The sequence below is a fragment of the Arvicanthis niloticus genome, chromosome 3 (genome assembly GCF_011762505.2).
Source record: "Arvicanthis niloticus isolate mArvNil1 chromosome 3, mArvNil1.pat.X, whole genome shotgun sequence".
Taxonomy (NCBI): Eukaryota; Metazoa; Chordata; class Mammalia; order Rodentia; family Muridae; genus Arvicanthis; species Arvicanthis niloticus.
Window position 1 is genome coordinate 100,906,240 of NC_047660.1, and position 18,193 is coordinate 100,924,432.

General features: G+C 40.3%; 1 protein-coding gene across 1 annotated transcript in view; it reads right to left on the reverse strand.

Annotated features, from left to right (window-relative positions):
* Positions 1-9,696, reverse strand: part of Rarb (retinoic acid receptor beta) — a 337,428-nt gene extending 327,732 nt beyond the window's left edge. Inside the window, exon 1 of the mRNA XM_076931593.1 lies at positions 9,434-9,696. Within this exon, the coding sequence (XP_076787708.1) occupies positions 9,434-9,611 (178 nt within the window). The 5' untranslated portion in view covers positions 9,612-9,696. The remainder of the gene's footprint in view (positions 1-9,433) is intronic.
* Between the last annotated feature and the right edge of the window lie 8,497 nt (positions 9,697-18,193).

Below are 18,193 nucleotides of genomic sequence, written 5' to 3' on the forward strand. Positions count from 1 at the left end.
ATTGCTAATGTGTCTTTTATTATAATTGACTCAACCATGAACCTAGTAAGAGTTGTAAAATCATCACTCAACAACTTATACTAAGGTTAACATTGTGTATGAAGCATTAGAGCATCTGATCATTATTCATCATTGCATTCATTTTTAAAAATAGATCTTGTTTATTTGAGGGTTCAGGGAGAAAGAATGAATGAGAATATATACAAGTGTGGAGGTAAGGGAAAAGCTTCTTCTACCACACCGGCCCTCGGGGCCAGACTCAGGTCAGTGGCTTATCGGCCAAGTGCCTGTAACCAGTAGGCCTTCTCACCAGACCTCAACAATGCATCTCAATGCTATCCCTGTTGCTACCTGCAATCTCATTTTCACTAACAGATAATTCAATTAACCATTTTGCCCTCATCTTCTTGTTGATATTTGGATGGTTTGTAGATTTATATCTGAACTAGCACCTAGTGTAAATGTTTCTAACCATGAGACCTGACACCCAGGTAAAGGATGCCCGTATAATACTACCTACAAGCTAGGTTCCTTGGTCACATAGAATCAAGTCTAGAAGGTAAAATGTTTCAAGTTATTATAAGACATAGATTCTTACCCTTGGTAGGAATGACTTTGGGACATGCCTGCCATCCTTCCAATACATGACACCAGATACAGAATTACCTTAATGGACATTGTTTTGATTACTAACGTGTAGTTAATGTGGGTAGTGGCCTTCTCTTATGACATGAAGAACACAGTCTACCCTTCACTGGAGCTATATTTTCTAGACATTGCTTCATAGTTTGATTTTGTCAGCTGATTTCAGTTGGAGTTCTGTGATTCTTAGTATCAAAGTTAAGTCTCTCTTTTAGGGGTATAAATAGGTCTTATGTATATGTTTGTGTGTATGCATAAGTACATGTATGTGTTTCAAACATATATTTTAGCTTATGAGTATATTGAATACACTTACACTTAAATCCATTTGGATATCTAGAGTTGGTAAAACTAACCTGATCTGTGGTGGTCTATGCACATTGATTTTGCTTTCTCTGAAAAGAAGTGGTCAGAATAGAGTCAGAAAGGCTGAGAGACTCATACCAAATCTCAGAGTTTCCCATCAGGACTCACACAAATTAATGCCATGTCAAGCATCGTGACAAGAACAGATATGCTGAGGGGCCATGGTCTTGTTCACCAATAGTTATCATTAAAGTGCCACTTGCTGGTGTAATATGTCAAGATCAACTTTTTCCCCTTGGGTGTCTTTTTTTGGGATTGGTTGACTTCATAATAATTAAGCAGTTAACATTAGGGTACCTTGGTAGGGAAAGAAGCAAAGGTCTGAGAAATGTCCATCATTACAGACATTATTGAAGTCATTTTACAACATCAGCAACTATTCACAGAGATAATTGAGATGCAAGCCTTGCAGGCTCTAAATGGAAAATGCATGGCCTCTGACCCAGTTCTCTGGCTCTAACTTAACTGCATGTGTCTTTCATGGATGCAAACTTTTCATGACATGTAGAAAGTTCCTGTGATATACATACTTATGAAACTGGGTCTTCTCCAGGATCCAAGTATAAGACCACACTCTGGCAAGATTGCCCAGATGTCCTTCAACAGAGGAATGGATACAGGAAATGTGGTACATTTACACAATGGAGTATTACTTAGCTATTAAAAACAGTGAATTCAAGAAATTCTTAGGTAAATGGATGGAACTAGAAAATATCATCCTGAGTGAGGTAACCCAATCACAAAAGAACACACAGGGTATTCACTCACTGATAAATGGATATTAGCCCAGAAGCTCACAATACTCAAAATGCAACTCATAGACCACATGAAGCTCATGAAGAAGGAAGACCAAAGTGTGGGTGCTTCGGTCCTTCTTAGAAGGAGTAACAAAATACTCAAGGGATCAAATATGGAGACAAAGTATGAGACAGAAACTGACGGAGGGGCTGTCTGGAGACTGTTCCACCTGGGTATCCATCCCATGTGCAGTCACCAAAGGTAGACACTGATGTGGATGTCAGGAAGTGCATGCTGACAGGATCCTGATATACCTGTTTCTTTAGAGGTCTGCTGGAGTCTGACATATTCAGAGGCAGATGCTCACAGCTAACCATTGAACTGATCATGGCGTTCCCAATGGAGGAGTTAGAGAGAAGACTGAAGGAGGTGAAAGTGTTTGTGGCTCCATGGGGAGAGCAATAATAGCAACCAACCAGTGCTTCCAGAGTCTAAACCACTAGCCTGGGGGCACATAGGGAGAGACCCATGGCTCCAGCAGTATATATAGGGAGGGATAGCCTTGTTGGGCATAGGTAGGAGAAGAGGTCTTTGGTTCCATGAAGGCTGGATGCCTCGTGTGGGGGAATTTGAGGGTGGGGAGGTAGGAGTGGGGAGATGAGGGCACATCCTCATAGAATCAAGAGGAGGGGGGTTAGAATAGGGGGTTCCTGGGCTGGGGGGAAATGGGGAAAGGAGATAACATCTAAAATGTAAATACAATATAAATACATCTTTAAAAGCCCACACTTTGAATAATTCAGTAATGTAAAGGGATGTGTTGTCAGGCTTTGTGAGCTATGTAGATTTAAAAGCTTATAGAAGTGTATATATGGACCTGAAAGCTTTTCCTTTGGGAACTAAGCTATGGATGGCAGTTCTGTTACATGAAAAGTCTTGGCTGTAAGTGGTGGACTATGAAAGTAGACCACAAGGAAAAACATGGTTACTTCCTGGGTTTCTATGTGATGGCATTGTCATTAGTAGTTCATGTTGACCAAACTCTTATCTTGTTTTTTAGCACTACATCATCATCCTGGATTTAAAGGGAAGGTGATGTGTGGAGAGTGGGAAGATCATATTCACATTCACAGACTGTCTGAAGATGCCCATGCACTTCTTATTCCTCTTCAGACTCCTGAAATTCTAACTGCACATTGTTTACATAAATATACATCTATGTAATGGGTCAACACACTGGCCCTTTCCATATGAACACTCTGAATTAGACTCTAAATAATAAATACTGCAAAGTCTGAGATTCACTGCTTCCAGTGTGGTCACAGAGCAGAAAATCACTGTCCTTGTCTTTCAAGCAAACTCACACTCTTCATTTTAGACCAAGCATTTATATGTATTATGAGCATCTGGCAAAAACAATTTCTCAGCATTAAATTAACAAGTGGTCAGTCCTGCTGTATAATACACTCATTTTAATAATTTCAGGGTTCTTCTAAAGACAATAAGTATACATACAGACTTTAATTTCGATACTTGATTTATATTATAATGCAAACTTGATTTATGTTATTACAAAACGGCATCCACTGGAGAGGGGACAGTTAGCTGGGGGATTGAACTAGGGTTTCATAATGCTATCATTGAGCTATATTCCAAGCTCCTAGTCTCAGAAGTTTTAAATAAAGTTTACTGATATGAAATTATTATGTAGAAAAGAGGAGGAGAGAGAAAGAAATAGAAAGAGGAGGGAGAGGAAGAGGAAAGGGAAAAAGAGAACAGAAATGGAACAGGCTTTTTAGGTGTGCAGAAGTAAGAGTTGCAGATGTGCAAGGTGGGATGTATAAATATACATAATCAACTATACCATAAGCTTGTGTCTAAGAATGAAGGATAAAGGACAGGGACCAAGAGTTAGGCAACAAAATCATCAAGATTTCCCTAAGTAAGGGAATGAGAAGCTACTGAGAATTCCAGATATGAGGATGACAAACTCAGGCAAAGAGCTCACAAACCCTGGAACAGGACTGTCAGGAACGCCAGTACTGTAGTATTCAAGCCAGCAGACAACAGATAACTATAATGGTAAAGTCAATGTTCCAGTAATCCCTGAGATTCAAACCTAAATGTGGACCTGGAATGTGCAAGATACTGCCGGGTATACCCAGTCCAGTATGGAAGCTAAAGGAACCTGTAGAGCTTTAAGGAGAAAGCTTTAAAATCAAGAGGAATATGGGTAGTCTATAGAACATGCTGGGGCCGTGAAGTGTGATGGGAGTTGGCTACCCAATGATAAGACAAAAAAAAATGTGAATGGCATAAGAGAAAACCTCATTTTAACAAAATGGTAGCACGCATGACCACAGCCTTGTATTTACTGAATACATAAAACATCAGTAGAGTCATATTTTTATTTTTGTGAGACAAAGACATATTTTAGGAGAGAATGATGACGACCATGAAGCCTTTCCTTTTCCAGTGCTAGAAGTTGCCAGTCCCAGACTAATTTCTGAGAGCTGCCATCTCAAATTACAAAGAACAGCTGTTGGTGATAGCTTGCCTAGCCTCTTAACAGCTCCTTGAAATGGAGGGGAGTCTAAAGTGTTCTTTGGCTGTGACAGCATAGCTCTGGTCTGCACATGGTACTTCCCAGTGTCCCTAGTTCTATGTAAATCTTCTCCGGCATGCAGAGATATCTATCAGCCCACATCCCAGTAAACATATCTCTCTTTGATCATATGCTTAGATCCTATATCCAAATAAGGCATGGCCTAGCCTAGCCTAGGTCAGGGTGGCCATATCTTTCTGGGAAACACAATTCAATCCATAATAATCTTCACATCCTTTAGAGGTTTCTCATTGAAGATAAAATCCAACATGACATACCATGACACACATACCTGAGAACCAGCCACTTTGGTAGACCTGGGAAACTCCATGAACATGTAGTCTTACTTAACTCCTCTGACCCCTGACTGGATTCCTTTTGTGCATGTTTATTGGGCACATTCAGGAGAAATGTGTCTCAAAAGAAAGAAGACAAGACTAGGGTAAAGGTCACCAGAAGAATGGAATTAGCCAGTGAGGTTTAGACTATCAGTGTGCATGTATTTTAGAAAAGAGTCAGAAGCTCTGGGCCAGGGAACCAATGGACACTGGTTAACAACTTGCAACCTATCTCAGCTGCATATCTTCTTCGATTACGTCTCCTGTTATGTCTAGTCATGGCTAACTTTGAGACACATACCCTGTCTTCTCAGAGATTGAGGGTTTTTAGGTGAATACAATATCTTGTGTTTGACTGGAGAGTGCTTTCCAATCATGAAAAAAGGTAAAGAACTCTCAGCAGAAGGCATTGGAACTAAACAGACCTCTTTGAGAGAGGCTCAGCCAAAATGTTTAGCACCATTTTCCAGCTCGAACAACACATAAAAGAACACATGGGCACAATGAAACCGAGCAAGCAGCCATGAAGGGAAAGAAAGACAGACAGAAAGCTGCCCAATTTTCCCAGCAAGCCTGAAATCCAGCTTGTGAGTATTGCCTGGCAGACCACATCCTCTCCTCCCACTGGAAGGCTTTCTGCTTTGGTACTCTCACCAGGGGTTTCCTCCAACTCTCCCCTAAGATGAAAAATGATAGACACTTTCCTAGTAGTCTGTGAAGCAAAAGAGGCTTCCAAATCCTTCATGTCTAAGGATCCCATGGCATATCCTGGAAAGAGGTGCCTGTGTAGAGCTCAGGACCATCCAAAGGTTAGGCTGACCTCACTGCCTGACACACTGGGAAAGGCATGTGCTTTGTAGCTCCAAGATCTGCATTGGGAATTTGATCCCAACTCTAACTATCTATTAAACTTTGTACTCTCCCTAAGCTTCATGGTGTTTATCTGTGAAACAGAACTTCTCCTAATGGCCTGACAGCCATGCCAGAGTGCTATTAAAACTCTGGTGACTGACATAGATTGATGGATGAGGTGCTAGATGCTTGGGGATTCACCTTTATATGTAGTATATGCTCCTTTTTATCATATTTTATGTGCTCTAAGCTTACTGTGGCTCCATAATGCAATGATCAGGGCATGCACACACACTATTCATAAAGTCAAGTACATTTTTAAAACCAGAGTCTTACTATATACATCAAGCTGGAGTTGAGTTCTCAGTTCTCCTGCCTTAGGCTCCAAAGTCCATGACCAGGAGCATGTGCTAGCAGCCCTAAGAAAAGCCAACACTCTTAGATGCAAAAGTAGGGACAATGTAGTACAGACAGAGGTTCAGCATAGCTCAGGCTCTGGATAGGTCAGAGACAAATGGGAGTGTGAGGCAGAAGTAGCATATCAGAAGTTGCTACAGAAAGTCTTCTTATTTGCTTTTAAAATGGAGGGTTCTGGAGTCTCCACAATCCCATACTGCTGCCAAGAACCCCATTTCAGAGGCAGAAGATTAATTATTTCTGTTTGAGCAGCAGATACAGATGTAATTAGAGTATCAAGGGAACATCACCAATTCCCATCACCACAGCAGTCAGCCCTGGAGTAGCTGTCCGCCATGTATTCTACTCAATAGGAATTGCCTTTAGTACCCAGGTACCTTGCTACATACTGAGAATTCACGGCACTAGGATATCTCTTGAGTTAATTTAAGGGCATAAATAAAATTTTATGCTTATTTTTAGCCAGAGGAAAGTCAGGGGGTACCTCCTATAGGATCTCATTCTTTTAGGATCTAAAGCAAAGATTTTAACAGTATTCTCCCTCTTCCTTCTCCTCCTTCCATTCCTCCTCCATCTTCTCCATTTCTCTTCTCCTGTCTGTGAGACTGTGTCTCACTATGCAGCCCTGGCTGCTTTGGGACTCACTATTTATACGAGGCTACTAGCCTCAAATTCATAGAGCTCTGACTGTCTTTGCCTCTCAGGTGCTTGGAAAGAATTCTCTCATTGATGGCCAGTTCATAGACACTGTTTTAACAGTGGCTTCTGTTGATGAGTCCCATTGAGGCTGGAGAGATAGAGGAGTGGTTAAGAATATTTGCTACTCTTATGGAGGACCTAGATTCAGATCCCAGCACCCACAGGGTTGCTTACAACCTTCCATAATTCTAGTTAAAGAGGATGCTCCTGAGTCATCCATTTCTGGTCTCTATGAGCACCTGCGTACACTATGTGTGTGTGTGTATATATATATATATATATATATATATATATATATATATATATATATATATATATTATGAATGAAGCCAATCATTCATATGCATAAAAATCTTAATGAATTTTAGCTAGGCAACTTTACTTTATTTGACTGAAAGAAGTAAGAAAAAAATGAAGGAAATGAAGAAAAAAAGAAGTAAGAAAAAAGGAAGCCCGATTGGAAGGTCTGAATGTCTTCTATCTGTCCTTACTCCAGCTACTTTTTAAGGTGTGAAAACTCAGTATCTTCCTCCAAGCCTCCTGAAAGCAAAACCAAGCAATCTCTTGTCAGTTATTAAACATTTGTTTTCTTAAATTTCAAACTATCACACCTCAAAGGTTGAATCCTATGCAACCAGTAGCATCTCATTGAGTTCTAGAAAAATGCAATTGCGATATGGCTCAAGCATAAAAAAAAATAAAACAAAACAGCTAGCAAAAGCATCTTATGTGTGTTATTAGCATACAAGTTACAAAGGAGCCTCAGATCGGACATGGCTCAGATAATACAGAGCCACCACAGACTGAGGCAGGGGACTTTACAAAAGTGAATGGCATAGATGTGGCCCCGGGGTTAGGTCTGTGATAGGCAGACTCACAGTTCCATGCCCTGTCCCACCCCCCAGAGTCAGCATAGCTTTTCCATGAAGGAGAGCAATATTTGAGGACTTGTGGGCTCCAAAGCCTCCTCAGGGCTACATGTAAATGACATTTTTGTTTATAAAAACAGAAGCCCACTGAAGAACACCCCAGCCCAGAGGCATCTATAAGAAATGAGGGTTGCATGACGGTGGACCTATACACCATTCAGGTATGCTCATATGCTGGCAATGCCAATACTACATATGCACTGAACTTTCCATTAACCCTGGGCTGGAAGTAGCTCAAGGTTGCTGGGATTTGTTGTTGGTCAGCTTGGGGGCTTCAGGCAGCCTAACAGTGTCTAATATGCTAAATTTGATCTCCCAGGGTGGGAATCCTGTTTTTCTCAATTTCTCAGTCACAACAACAAACTATACTTGAAATGTAAGAACAGAAACCTGTTAGGTTGTCCTTGTGTCGAGCTGGCTGAGTTATGGAATCAGACTGTGAGGCTCTTGAGAAATTTCTAAGCATTAACGATCATTTTATATGCCCTTGTGTTCACTGAAGCTGACTTCAATATCATTTGATATTGAATGAACTTCCGTAGTTTGATCTGGCACCTGTGACAATATATTTTTAATACAGACATTCTTTCGGCTTCTCCTGACAGTTCTGAAGCCGTTTCATCTGCATCTACTTTCAATGTTAACTTTAAAAGCACAGTTGTTGAGCATCTCAAAGACTTTATTGGTCCTGTACTGAGACCAGAAACTTAAAACACAGGGGGATGAATCACAATCAAGTCATTCCAAGAAGGAAAATGAGTCAGAATTTAGAATGATTCTCCTGTGATGTTGACCCATACCCCTGGGATTTGTCACCAAATTCCAACTGTCTGTCTGTCTGTCTGTTACTTCGTGCTTGTTTTGTTAACTTCGTCTCAACTTTGAAAGGACTCTTTAGGTGCCGCAAACTCTCTGCTACTTGTGTGTGAGGAGGTAGGAGGGTAAGTTGAGCAGAGTTAACAACACCAAAAAAGTTAAGGCAATACTTCAAAAGATCAACTTTTTAGAGCCAAACCAATATTTGGAGGGATTTTCTCAAAAGTAGCAGGACAAGAAGCCTTAGAGGGCTGGGCTGAGCTCTGGCTGACTCTGTAACAGGAAGAATGAACACAGAACACACAGTCCAGGTATCCACCACAGCTCCAGGAGCCAACACAGCCTCCATCTTTAAATAACAACTATGCAAACTTCTTCAAAGCTGGACAAGATCACTGGTGTAGTGGCTAGCCCTTCAGACAGAACTCTTAAAGGAATAATTTTAATACACAAAGGAATAATTTTCGTAGGCAAGCCATATTAATCTTGAAGCAGTCTCCGAATACTTTTCCTTTCTTATGGGACTTTTTATGCATCAAGTAAGAAATGACTAACTCAGCTCAAAACCCAAAGTCGTCAGGGACACAGAAAACCACCTGACAGGAGCAGACCTGTGGTCTGTGAACTGAAGACTACCAGCAGCATCGGTAACACAATACCAAAGAGGAAGGAAATCTCACGGTAGACTCCAGATTCAGGATGGCCAATGGCGTTTACCATTGTCTCTCTTTTATCATTGTCTCTCACTCGAAGTGCACACTCCAATGGTCAATTTCTTCAGGAATCTCAGACTTCTCTGCTGACCAGCCTTTGTCCCACACTTTATAAAACAGAGCAAGTGTCTTAGCTGCTCAGCACACACCAAATCCTAAAGGCCACCTTTTAGGTCACACCTTGCCTTCACCACATGTTGTTTTTTTCCCCCCACAGAATCTCAGGTAGAATTTTAGACAGAGAGAATCCAACATAATTGAACAGAGCCTATCACCATACTGTGTGAGTTAGTCAGGGCGAAGGCCCTTAGTACTTACTGGCTGGTGACGGGGTGCTGCATCCACTGGGAGGTGGGTGGCCATGGAGCCCATGGAGTGGAGGCAGGGAGAGTCCTCCGATGACAGGCGGGAACAGTAATGGGTAGGGTGCAGCTGGGTAGTGAGTCATGTGTCCACGCACTGCCGGGACCGGGCATGCGTGGCTGCTGGTGCTCATGCTTCAGGCTTCACGGAAGGACAAGTGCTCCGAGGCGGACACACATCACTACAGGTCCAGAACCATACAGAAGGAGGCAGGTGTGGGCAAACAGGCTGAATATGGTTCTGTCCAAAGCAAGCAGGTTCACCTGCTGACCTGGCTCCCTCCCAGCAGGGACTCTCTGTCTCCCATCTTGCTTTATGGATCACAAGAAGGATGCTGATGTTGGCCAGCTGCTCAGCTTAGGGTTCTGGGGAAGTGGTCATCTTAAATTCCAGGGCTGTTAATCCTGTCAGAATACAAACAAGCAGATATATCATAAATCTAAGGGATTTCTCACTTTATCAAGTTATTGTGCAAGAAATATATTATTAATATATTATTAATGATTTGATCTACTAATTCCTTCATTTCTCCATACATTTACAGTTTTGTGGTTTTGATTTTTCAAATTTAAGCCTTACATTGTAGGCTAAAAGATCTACATATAATTTTATCCTCAGTGAGTCTCCTCTATCAGATACAAGCACCACTCGGAACTCTGTTCCCTGTAACACAACTCTCTGTGCCTCATGTTCCTTCATGGCCACAGGGAAGCATTTATTTCCTGTCCTTCTATTTACGGTGTTTCTTGTTTGTATTTATGTTTCAAGCCCTTAGTACCTGAGAGTGAACTGGCATCCGGTATACATTTTCTGAATGAATATGATCATGTTATTCAAGAAAATTGCTTGTTTGATGCGGGCTAGCCCATGGGCCTCCATGCTTGTACATAACGTACAGAAAGAATTTTGAATTTCTCTGTGTCCATGTGGGATGGAACACCAGCCATAAAATATAACTGCAGGAGAAAGCTCTATTTTAATATGGAGAAAGGTCAGGAACCATCACAGTGGGACATTTTAGATCAGTTCCTTATTGTCAATGTGCCTATAAGAATAATATCAAGGAAAACATGACTAAGGATGTTTAAAGAAGCCAAAGGGATTCATATTATTCTATGTTTATCTAAATCACATATGAAGTAATGCCACCTGGGGGTAACAATGCTCCCTTAGAACCACAGATTGTCTAACCAAATCTTTAGCTCAAGACATGAGAAGCCACTGGAGTTACTGATCAGGAGAGTCCACGACTCCCAAAATAATGCAGCTAATTTCCACTGCCTTTGGTTGCCATCCAGAATTTTAAGGTGAGTTCCTACATCTGAAGTCACTGTGTACTCTGACACAAGGTTTCAGGGAATTAAGCTGAGATTCTTTTGAAAGCCTCCTTCAAGAAGACTAGCTTTTATGGTACTAGAAAGGGTTGTGCACGCTTTCAATGGAGAAAAATCAATCAATACTCCCACCCAGATGTGACATCTACAAACTACAATGATGACAAACATGACAAAATATTCTCAAAGGTACAGCAGTGGCATTTATGTCTTAGGTTTAACCAACAGCTGTATCATTGGACTTAAAACTTGCTCAATAAAAATGAATTTGTCCATTTTACTGTTAACCTAGCCAGCTACCTAGAGGAGAGCCTATTATTGTCATTCTCCTAAACCAATATAACTTCTGTTTGCATTCTAAATACTTATCTTTATAGCCACGTTAAAGAGTAGCCCCTTTTTCTCATCAAAGAAGCTTCCTTTTGCAGAAAACAGACAGTATTATAGAAATTCAGAACTATTCAAAACTACAGAGAACAACTGACCATATTGTGCCTAACCCTAACTAACACACCTACAACAACCCTTCTATCAAGGGCTCAGTGAACCTTCAAAGAGGGGGCAGAAAGCCTTGAAGAGAAGGAGGACCTGGAAGTTTGCTGTAAGGTTATATCTTCTGTATAAAACAAGGAAGAAGTTACAAATATGAAATCTCAACAATATGAATCCCTAAACAAGATCTGTACGATGGCAATACTAGCATATATGCCAATAAGGATTAGGGAGATCTCACAATACCTCACCCATAGATGAAGAGCTATAGCAACTAGTCTTCCCCGGGGATGTGCCATCTAAGTATTTGTCTAATACCAAATGGAGGCTCAGCCTTAGAAACATATGCATACAATCAACACTGAATGGACTCAGCAGGTTGTATGGAATATTCATATGTATGCATATATAGAACAAAGAAAAAATTCATTATATAAATATTGTAAAAGTATGTCTATACTATCTTCTGAGTTCTATATCTTGTATTCAGCTATTAAACATGAATAGCTACACTGAAAAAATCAACCCATTAATTCATCTCTCTTGTTCTACATCATCCCTTCATTCATCCATTTATCCACCTGCTATCCCTCCCTCACTTCTATCCATTCATTTCTCATCCTTCCTACTCCAACACTCACTCATTCATTACTCTTGCCCTTCCTCCACCCATCACTCACTCGCCCATCAGTCTAAGCAAACTGTTAGGTTTCAGGTATGAGTGTAGACACCACAGATTGTGATATGGTCCCTGTAACCAGAAGGATTTACAGAAGTCATGTGCTTAATGAGGGCTCAACCACCCAGCCTTTCCAAAGCATATCCCAGGAGTTGTCTACCTAGGATTCCTTGAGAGACAATGGGAGAAGTCTCACTTCAGTCCTGACCACATACTTCACATAATTACCTTTGCCATGGTAACCACATCCAGCAAGAACTTCCAAATTTTGGAGCTCACTGGTTGACAAGCTCTGAACCCTTGGAGCTTCAAAACAAAGTGATCACTTGTACAGGGCAGAGCTAGATACCCAGGTTAAATCATGATTCTGGACCTTGGGGAAATGATTTCAAGTTTAAATATACAAAGGTTTTTAAAAATGTAAAATGGGAATAATTACAGAATTTACTTCAGAAGCTCACTGAAAAGATGAAATAGGATTGTGCCACAGATGAACAATGCCTGATTTATAGTAAACACTTGGTGAAGGTTCACGTTAAACACACATATTTTCTCATTATGTAGTGTGTTTGAGAACAAACTTACTGGAAAGACTGGGGACTTTGAGCTGGGGATGAAGAAGAGTATCTCACAGCAGTCAGAGAACTAAAAAAGAGAAAGATGGAATGTAGATAAAGGGAAAACTGTACCCTGTGTATCCTCCTGAACACTTGGGGGCCTCAAAATACCCTAATCAGTAAAATCTGTCTTTACCACATGTTTGACCCTGAGGTATAAGCTCTGAGCTTTGAGGCTCTGAACAATATCACAGGGTTGCAGGGACATGCCTCAATTTCTGGATAAGCTGTTGAATTTACAAGAGTTTAAAACATCGTCCCCTATATCCCATACATGCGGCAGAGCCAGAATTTCAAACTGACTTGAATGGCTTTCTCTCCTCTGCTCACTCTGCCGTGGGTAGAGCTTGCACTCCTAGTAGATTGCACACTGCAGCAATTGCCACCTTAGGGGAAATAATCCAAGCATAGGTGTAATATTAATAGGTGTAAGCCTCTGTCCTTGCTTGGAAGCTATCTTCAATCTCTGGCCCCTCCGTACTAAAATGGACACTGTACACAGGGAAAGTCCAGGGTTCTTGGGTCTTAGCACCCCCTGTGCCCTAAAGAAGAGGCTGTGTTTCCACTTCGTTTATGAACATTAACCTTAAAATGATGCCTCACCCAAAAAATGTCACCATCTCTTGAAATCCCGAGAGGCAGCTTATCTCTGATGAAAACAGAGTGGGCTGCACATAACTTTAGGAGAGATAAATGCTGTTGGTGTTTTCTCTTCTTAAAAGCATACTCCATCTCACATCTGTAATACTTTTATTTTACAGTTTGCAGCAAATTAATTAGAGAAGAAAGCAGTGCCATTTAGTATTTGCTGCATTTCCAGTCGATGTGATTTTGAAATCCCACACAAAGCCCAGCATTGTTACAGCGGGTCTTTTCTCTCTCCATCTGACACACTGGCTCATTAACTGTTAGAGCTGACAGTTTAGCAAACTCGCCCCCGCAGGGCACAATTCTCTGATTTTTTTTTTTTTAAAAAAAGCTACACACACACACACACACAAGGGACTGTAGCTACCCACCATAATCTCCCCCTTTCTCCTTGCTTTCAAATTCTCAAGACTGCCAGCATCTTGAGTGCCTGTGTAGCATACTTGGGAGATTAAAAAAAAATTTTTTTAAAACAATGCCAACAACAGAACAATTTATACTAATAGGAAGAAAAGGAAGCAACTCTGTGTTGGAAAAGTCCTGGTTGTTGGTGGGCTGTGAGAAAAGTCCCCATCCACCCACATGTGTGACTGATGAAGCTATTCCTAGTGGCAAATGTCCTTTGTTTCAGGATTGTGGAGACAGAGATGGTCACTGGTATTAATACACTTTTTCCCTTCATGCCTGACTTCAGTCCAAACTCATCTATGTTCTTTCCTTCCCCACCTGAGGCAAAACGCAAAAGAGCAGGATGAGGAGGGAGAAAAGGAGATGGGCCGAAAGGTCTCAGGTCCAACACGCAGGAGCTTCTGTGGTATCAATTTTATCACCCATGAAAGAGCCAGGAGAGGAGGAACAGAGGTTGAGTGTAAATCCAAACTCTTTTGCTGGAACACACTAACTGAAAAGCAGTTTAATTCATTTAATTTTTTAAAAAAGGAATCTTAAATATTTATTTTCACAATTTAAACTGTTCTGCTACAGTCTATGTTCCTGTACAGCTGGAGAAGAGACACGGGTTTGCCCACAGTCTAATACCATGTGCATGCGCAGTGGCAGCCTTTGCCATCTTAACATTCGCACTCTATCTGTGACCTCTAATTAAAGTTCCTCGCAAATTTATTGTCGACTCAACACAAGTTAGAGTTATCTAAGGGAATCTCAATGGAGAGAAAGCTTCTCTAAGACTAGCCTCCAGGCAATCCTGTGGGGCTTTTATAAATTACTGATTACTGTGGAATGGCTGGTCCCATTGTGGGTGTCCCCTCCCCTGGAAAGGTTGCTGGGGTAGATGAGAAAGCAAGCTGAGCAAGCCAGTACCCAGCCTTCCTTTTCTCCCTAAGTTGCTCACAGTTATAAGTGTTTATGACAGCGATAAAAGTCTCAACTAAGACATTAATGAATACAGTATGTTTCCTCTAACTTTTGTTATATGGCAAATTCGCTTTAAATGGCATTATTCGTCTCTTATATCTTTTCATTTTACCACAGGTTTGTTTTGTATTCAATTTTACTTAAAGTTGCATGCACACTTCCAACTTTAGACTTCCCACCATTTAAGCCACATTTTCTAACACAATAAGCACAAACAATGTTTTAAAATCAAACAGTTCCTATAGACAAATGGTTTCCGGAGTGTGTCCCTGAGCTGGTAGTGTTAACAGTCCCCTGGACATTTGTGAAGACTGGCAAGGTCAGATGGAGCTAGAAAAAAAATCATCCCGAGTGGGGTAACTCAGTCCTTCAAAAGACAAATATAGATGTATTCAACTGCATATTGATGTGAGCTTCTAAGTCTTGGATAAGCAAGCTACGGTCTACAAAAATATAGAGGTTATGTACAGAGTGAGGGGTTGGGTGTAGAGTTGGATCACCAGAGGGAGGGGAAATAGAATAGATAGTTATGGATGGATTGAGGGGGACGAACAGGAGGATCAAATGTGGAGAGGGAGAAATGAAGAAGGAGATAATGAGGGGAATACAGGGAGGGACAGCTAAATCTAATGGACGTCTGAGTGGTCACATTAAAACCTAGTTCAATAGAAGCTTCCGTATATATAAAAGTAACCTAAACAACCACCAAGTAACTGGGGAGACAGAGTCCCGACTGGATATCTTTTATTACCAAAGGAAGCCTCAAGTTCCAGGAATAGGTTATAACTATCAAATTTTGGGTGGCCCCATGGGGACTTCCAAACAATACAGGCTATTTCCAAAGCTATTTCTTATTCTACACAAACTAATGGCAATGTCCTATTGTTGAAGATAACATCTACACAACACACTGAAAATGGATGAGTTGAGCTTGTGCCCACCTAGAGCCTTTGCCCTTACTGTTTAGTGTTTAGAATACTGAAAGATTGAATGCTACCAAAGTAGAAAGATAAACACCAATCCAGCTACAAACTCTTTGATCTACAGTGGAGACCTACCTGCACAGTGCAATGTTGCAATAGTAGCACAAACCATGTAGGAAGCAAACAGCCACTATCTGATAGGGTTTAAGACCCATTCTATGAGATAAAATCTATACCTGACACTGATCAGGTGCCAAGAGCCTAACACTAGATAGGCCAGGCACCTATGGGAAAACCAAATACGACTGCTTTGCTCAAGGAATGTAGCAATGAAATGATTGCAATATTCTGGTATATCCATCAATCAGTGTCTCACTCAGTCATCTTCAGAGAAGCTTTTCCTGTAGTAGATAGGAGCTAGTTAAGAGAGGATTAATACAGAGATCTGCAGATGGATAATATTCAGAGAGTGAGAGACCTTGAAACAGTCCTAAATGGGTTGATTCCATCAAATCACTCCCAACAAAAGGCTCTGCAGAAGAGGAGACAGAAAGATTGTAAAATCCAGAAAGAATGGAGGACACCAAGAAACCAGGCCCTCTAAACACAGCAGGACACATGAAGATATGTAAAAACTGTAGCAGCATGGACAGGGCCTGCATGGGTTTGGTCCTGACTGAGTATTATCAAAGAGACAGAAACCCTTATTCCTAACGCAATAGCTAGCTCCAACTGATAACCACTTGCAAATGAAAAATTACTTTTTCTCTAATGGAGTCTCACTGGGAAAACAAACCACTCTTAATGACAAACACCATGCCTAGAAGTTGATAGGCAACACAAAACAAACCCATGGGGATCTGGGATGTTCTTTGTCTCATAATGCTTTCTCTCTCTCTCTCTCTCTCTCTCTCTCTCTCTCTCTCTCTCTCTCTCTCTCTCTCTCTCTCTCCCTCCCTCCCTCCCTGCCTCCCTCCCTTCTTTTCTCCCTTTCTCTGTGTCTCTCTGTGTGTCTCTGTCTTTGTCTCTCTCTCCCACCCCCTCTCTCTCCTTATAGGGTCTTTGCGTATATATTATGGCTTCTTGTCTTATGTTTCTGGGAGATTTCTCTGTGTATCTGTCTATGTCTATATGTGTTGCTTGAACTCTCTTTGTGCTCTTTTTATTCTGTTTGTTTGTTTGTTTGTCCTATTCTAGTTTGTTTTTAGCTAACTTTATTTATTATTATAATTATTAGATGTCTGTTTGTATGCTAATGAGAAGGAGAACAGAGTGTGGATTTGGGTGGATGGGGAAGTGGGAGGATCTGAGAGGAGTTGGGGAGGATAAACTATAACCAGAATATATTTTACTAAGAAAAAAATCTATTTTCCATAATAAATAAAAACAAAAACCAAAAAACTTGACAATGTCTCAGCCTCAACTAAGGCCTGGAAAACCATGACCTCTGAGTGAGCTTTGTTTATAGATTTTTTTCTTGTATCTGTGAATAGATCTTTCCCAACTTTCTGATGTTTGTTATGAAGATTTGTCACCAGATGAACAAGGTCTACAGGTAAAGACATCCATCTTGCCCAGAGCAAGCAAACTGCTGGCAGGATATTTTCTAGTCTCCTGTGGGTTTGTATATAGGGCTTCTTTCTTCCCTTAATGTTTCCTGGTCTCATGTCTTCTTCTCTCTTCTGTTTCTTCATCATTTGGGTATGTTTCTTTTTAAGAATTTTATTTTATTTTTTAATGAAAAGCGGCATATGCTAAGTGAATCTTTAAAAATTTGTATGTCATGAAATATTGTATATTGGGCCTTACATTTGATAGTTTGGGTAGGTATAAAATTGTTAAGTAAGTAGCACTTTTTCATAGTACCTAATTATATTGAGAATTTTGCTTCTTTTAATCTATAGTCAGATAAATAGTTGGCAAATATTATATCCTGTTGTGTAAGATCATTTTTTTACTCTGCTTATTGTTTTATTTGCTGCATAGAATCCTTGTACGTTATTGTAATTCCATTATTTTGTTTCTTTTATTTCCTGTATGTTTGGAGTTATAAATTAATTGCATATATAAATATATAAACAAACATATATAAACATAAACACACATATGCATTTGTATTTGTGGTGTGTGTGTGTCTTAAGGTCCCTATTCCACTTTGAGTTGGCTTTTGTACAAGATTAAAAGTAGAAGCCAAGTTTTGATCTTTTGTGTTTGAAATCTAAATGGTGTTAGAAATGGTTTTTATGTGTAGTCTTTTTTTTTTCTGTGTAGTTTTGGTACCTTTGCTGAGAATCACTTGCCTATGTATGTGTGGATTTATTTCTGGCTCGCTTTTCTGTTCCATTAGTCACTGTGTCTTTATGCTACTACCAAGCATTGTGTTTGATATGGATCTGTAATGCATTTTTGAGTCAGTATTGAGATGCTTTCAATGTGGCTCCTTTTGTTTAACATTGCATTGGGTATACAGAGACAATCTGTTTCCCATAAAGTTAAAATTTTTTTCATTCTGTAAAGAAGTTAATTTGTATTTTGATAAAGAGTGCATTGATTCTGCAAATTACTTAGAATAATATGATAAAGATTGTAGTAATATTAATTCTTCCAACACTGAATATGAGAAACCGTGTGTGTGTGTGTGTGTGTGT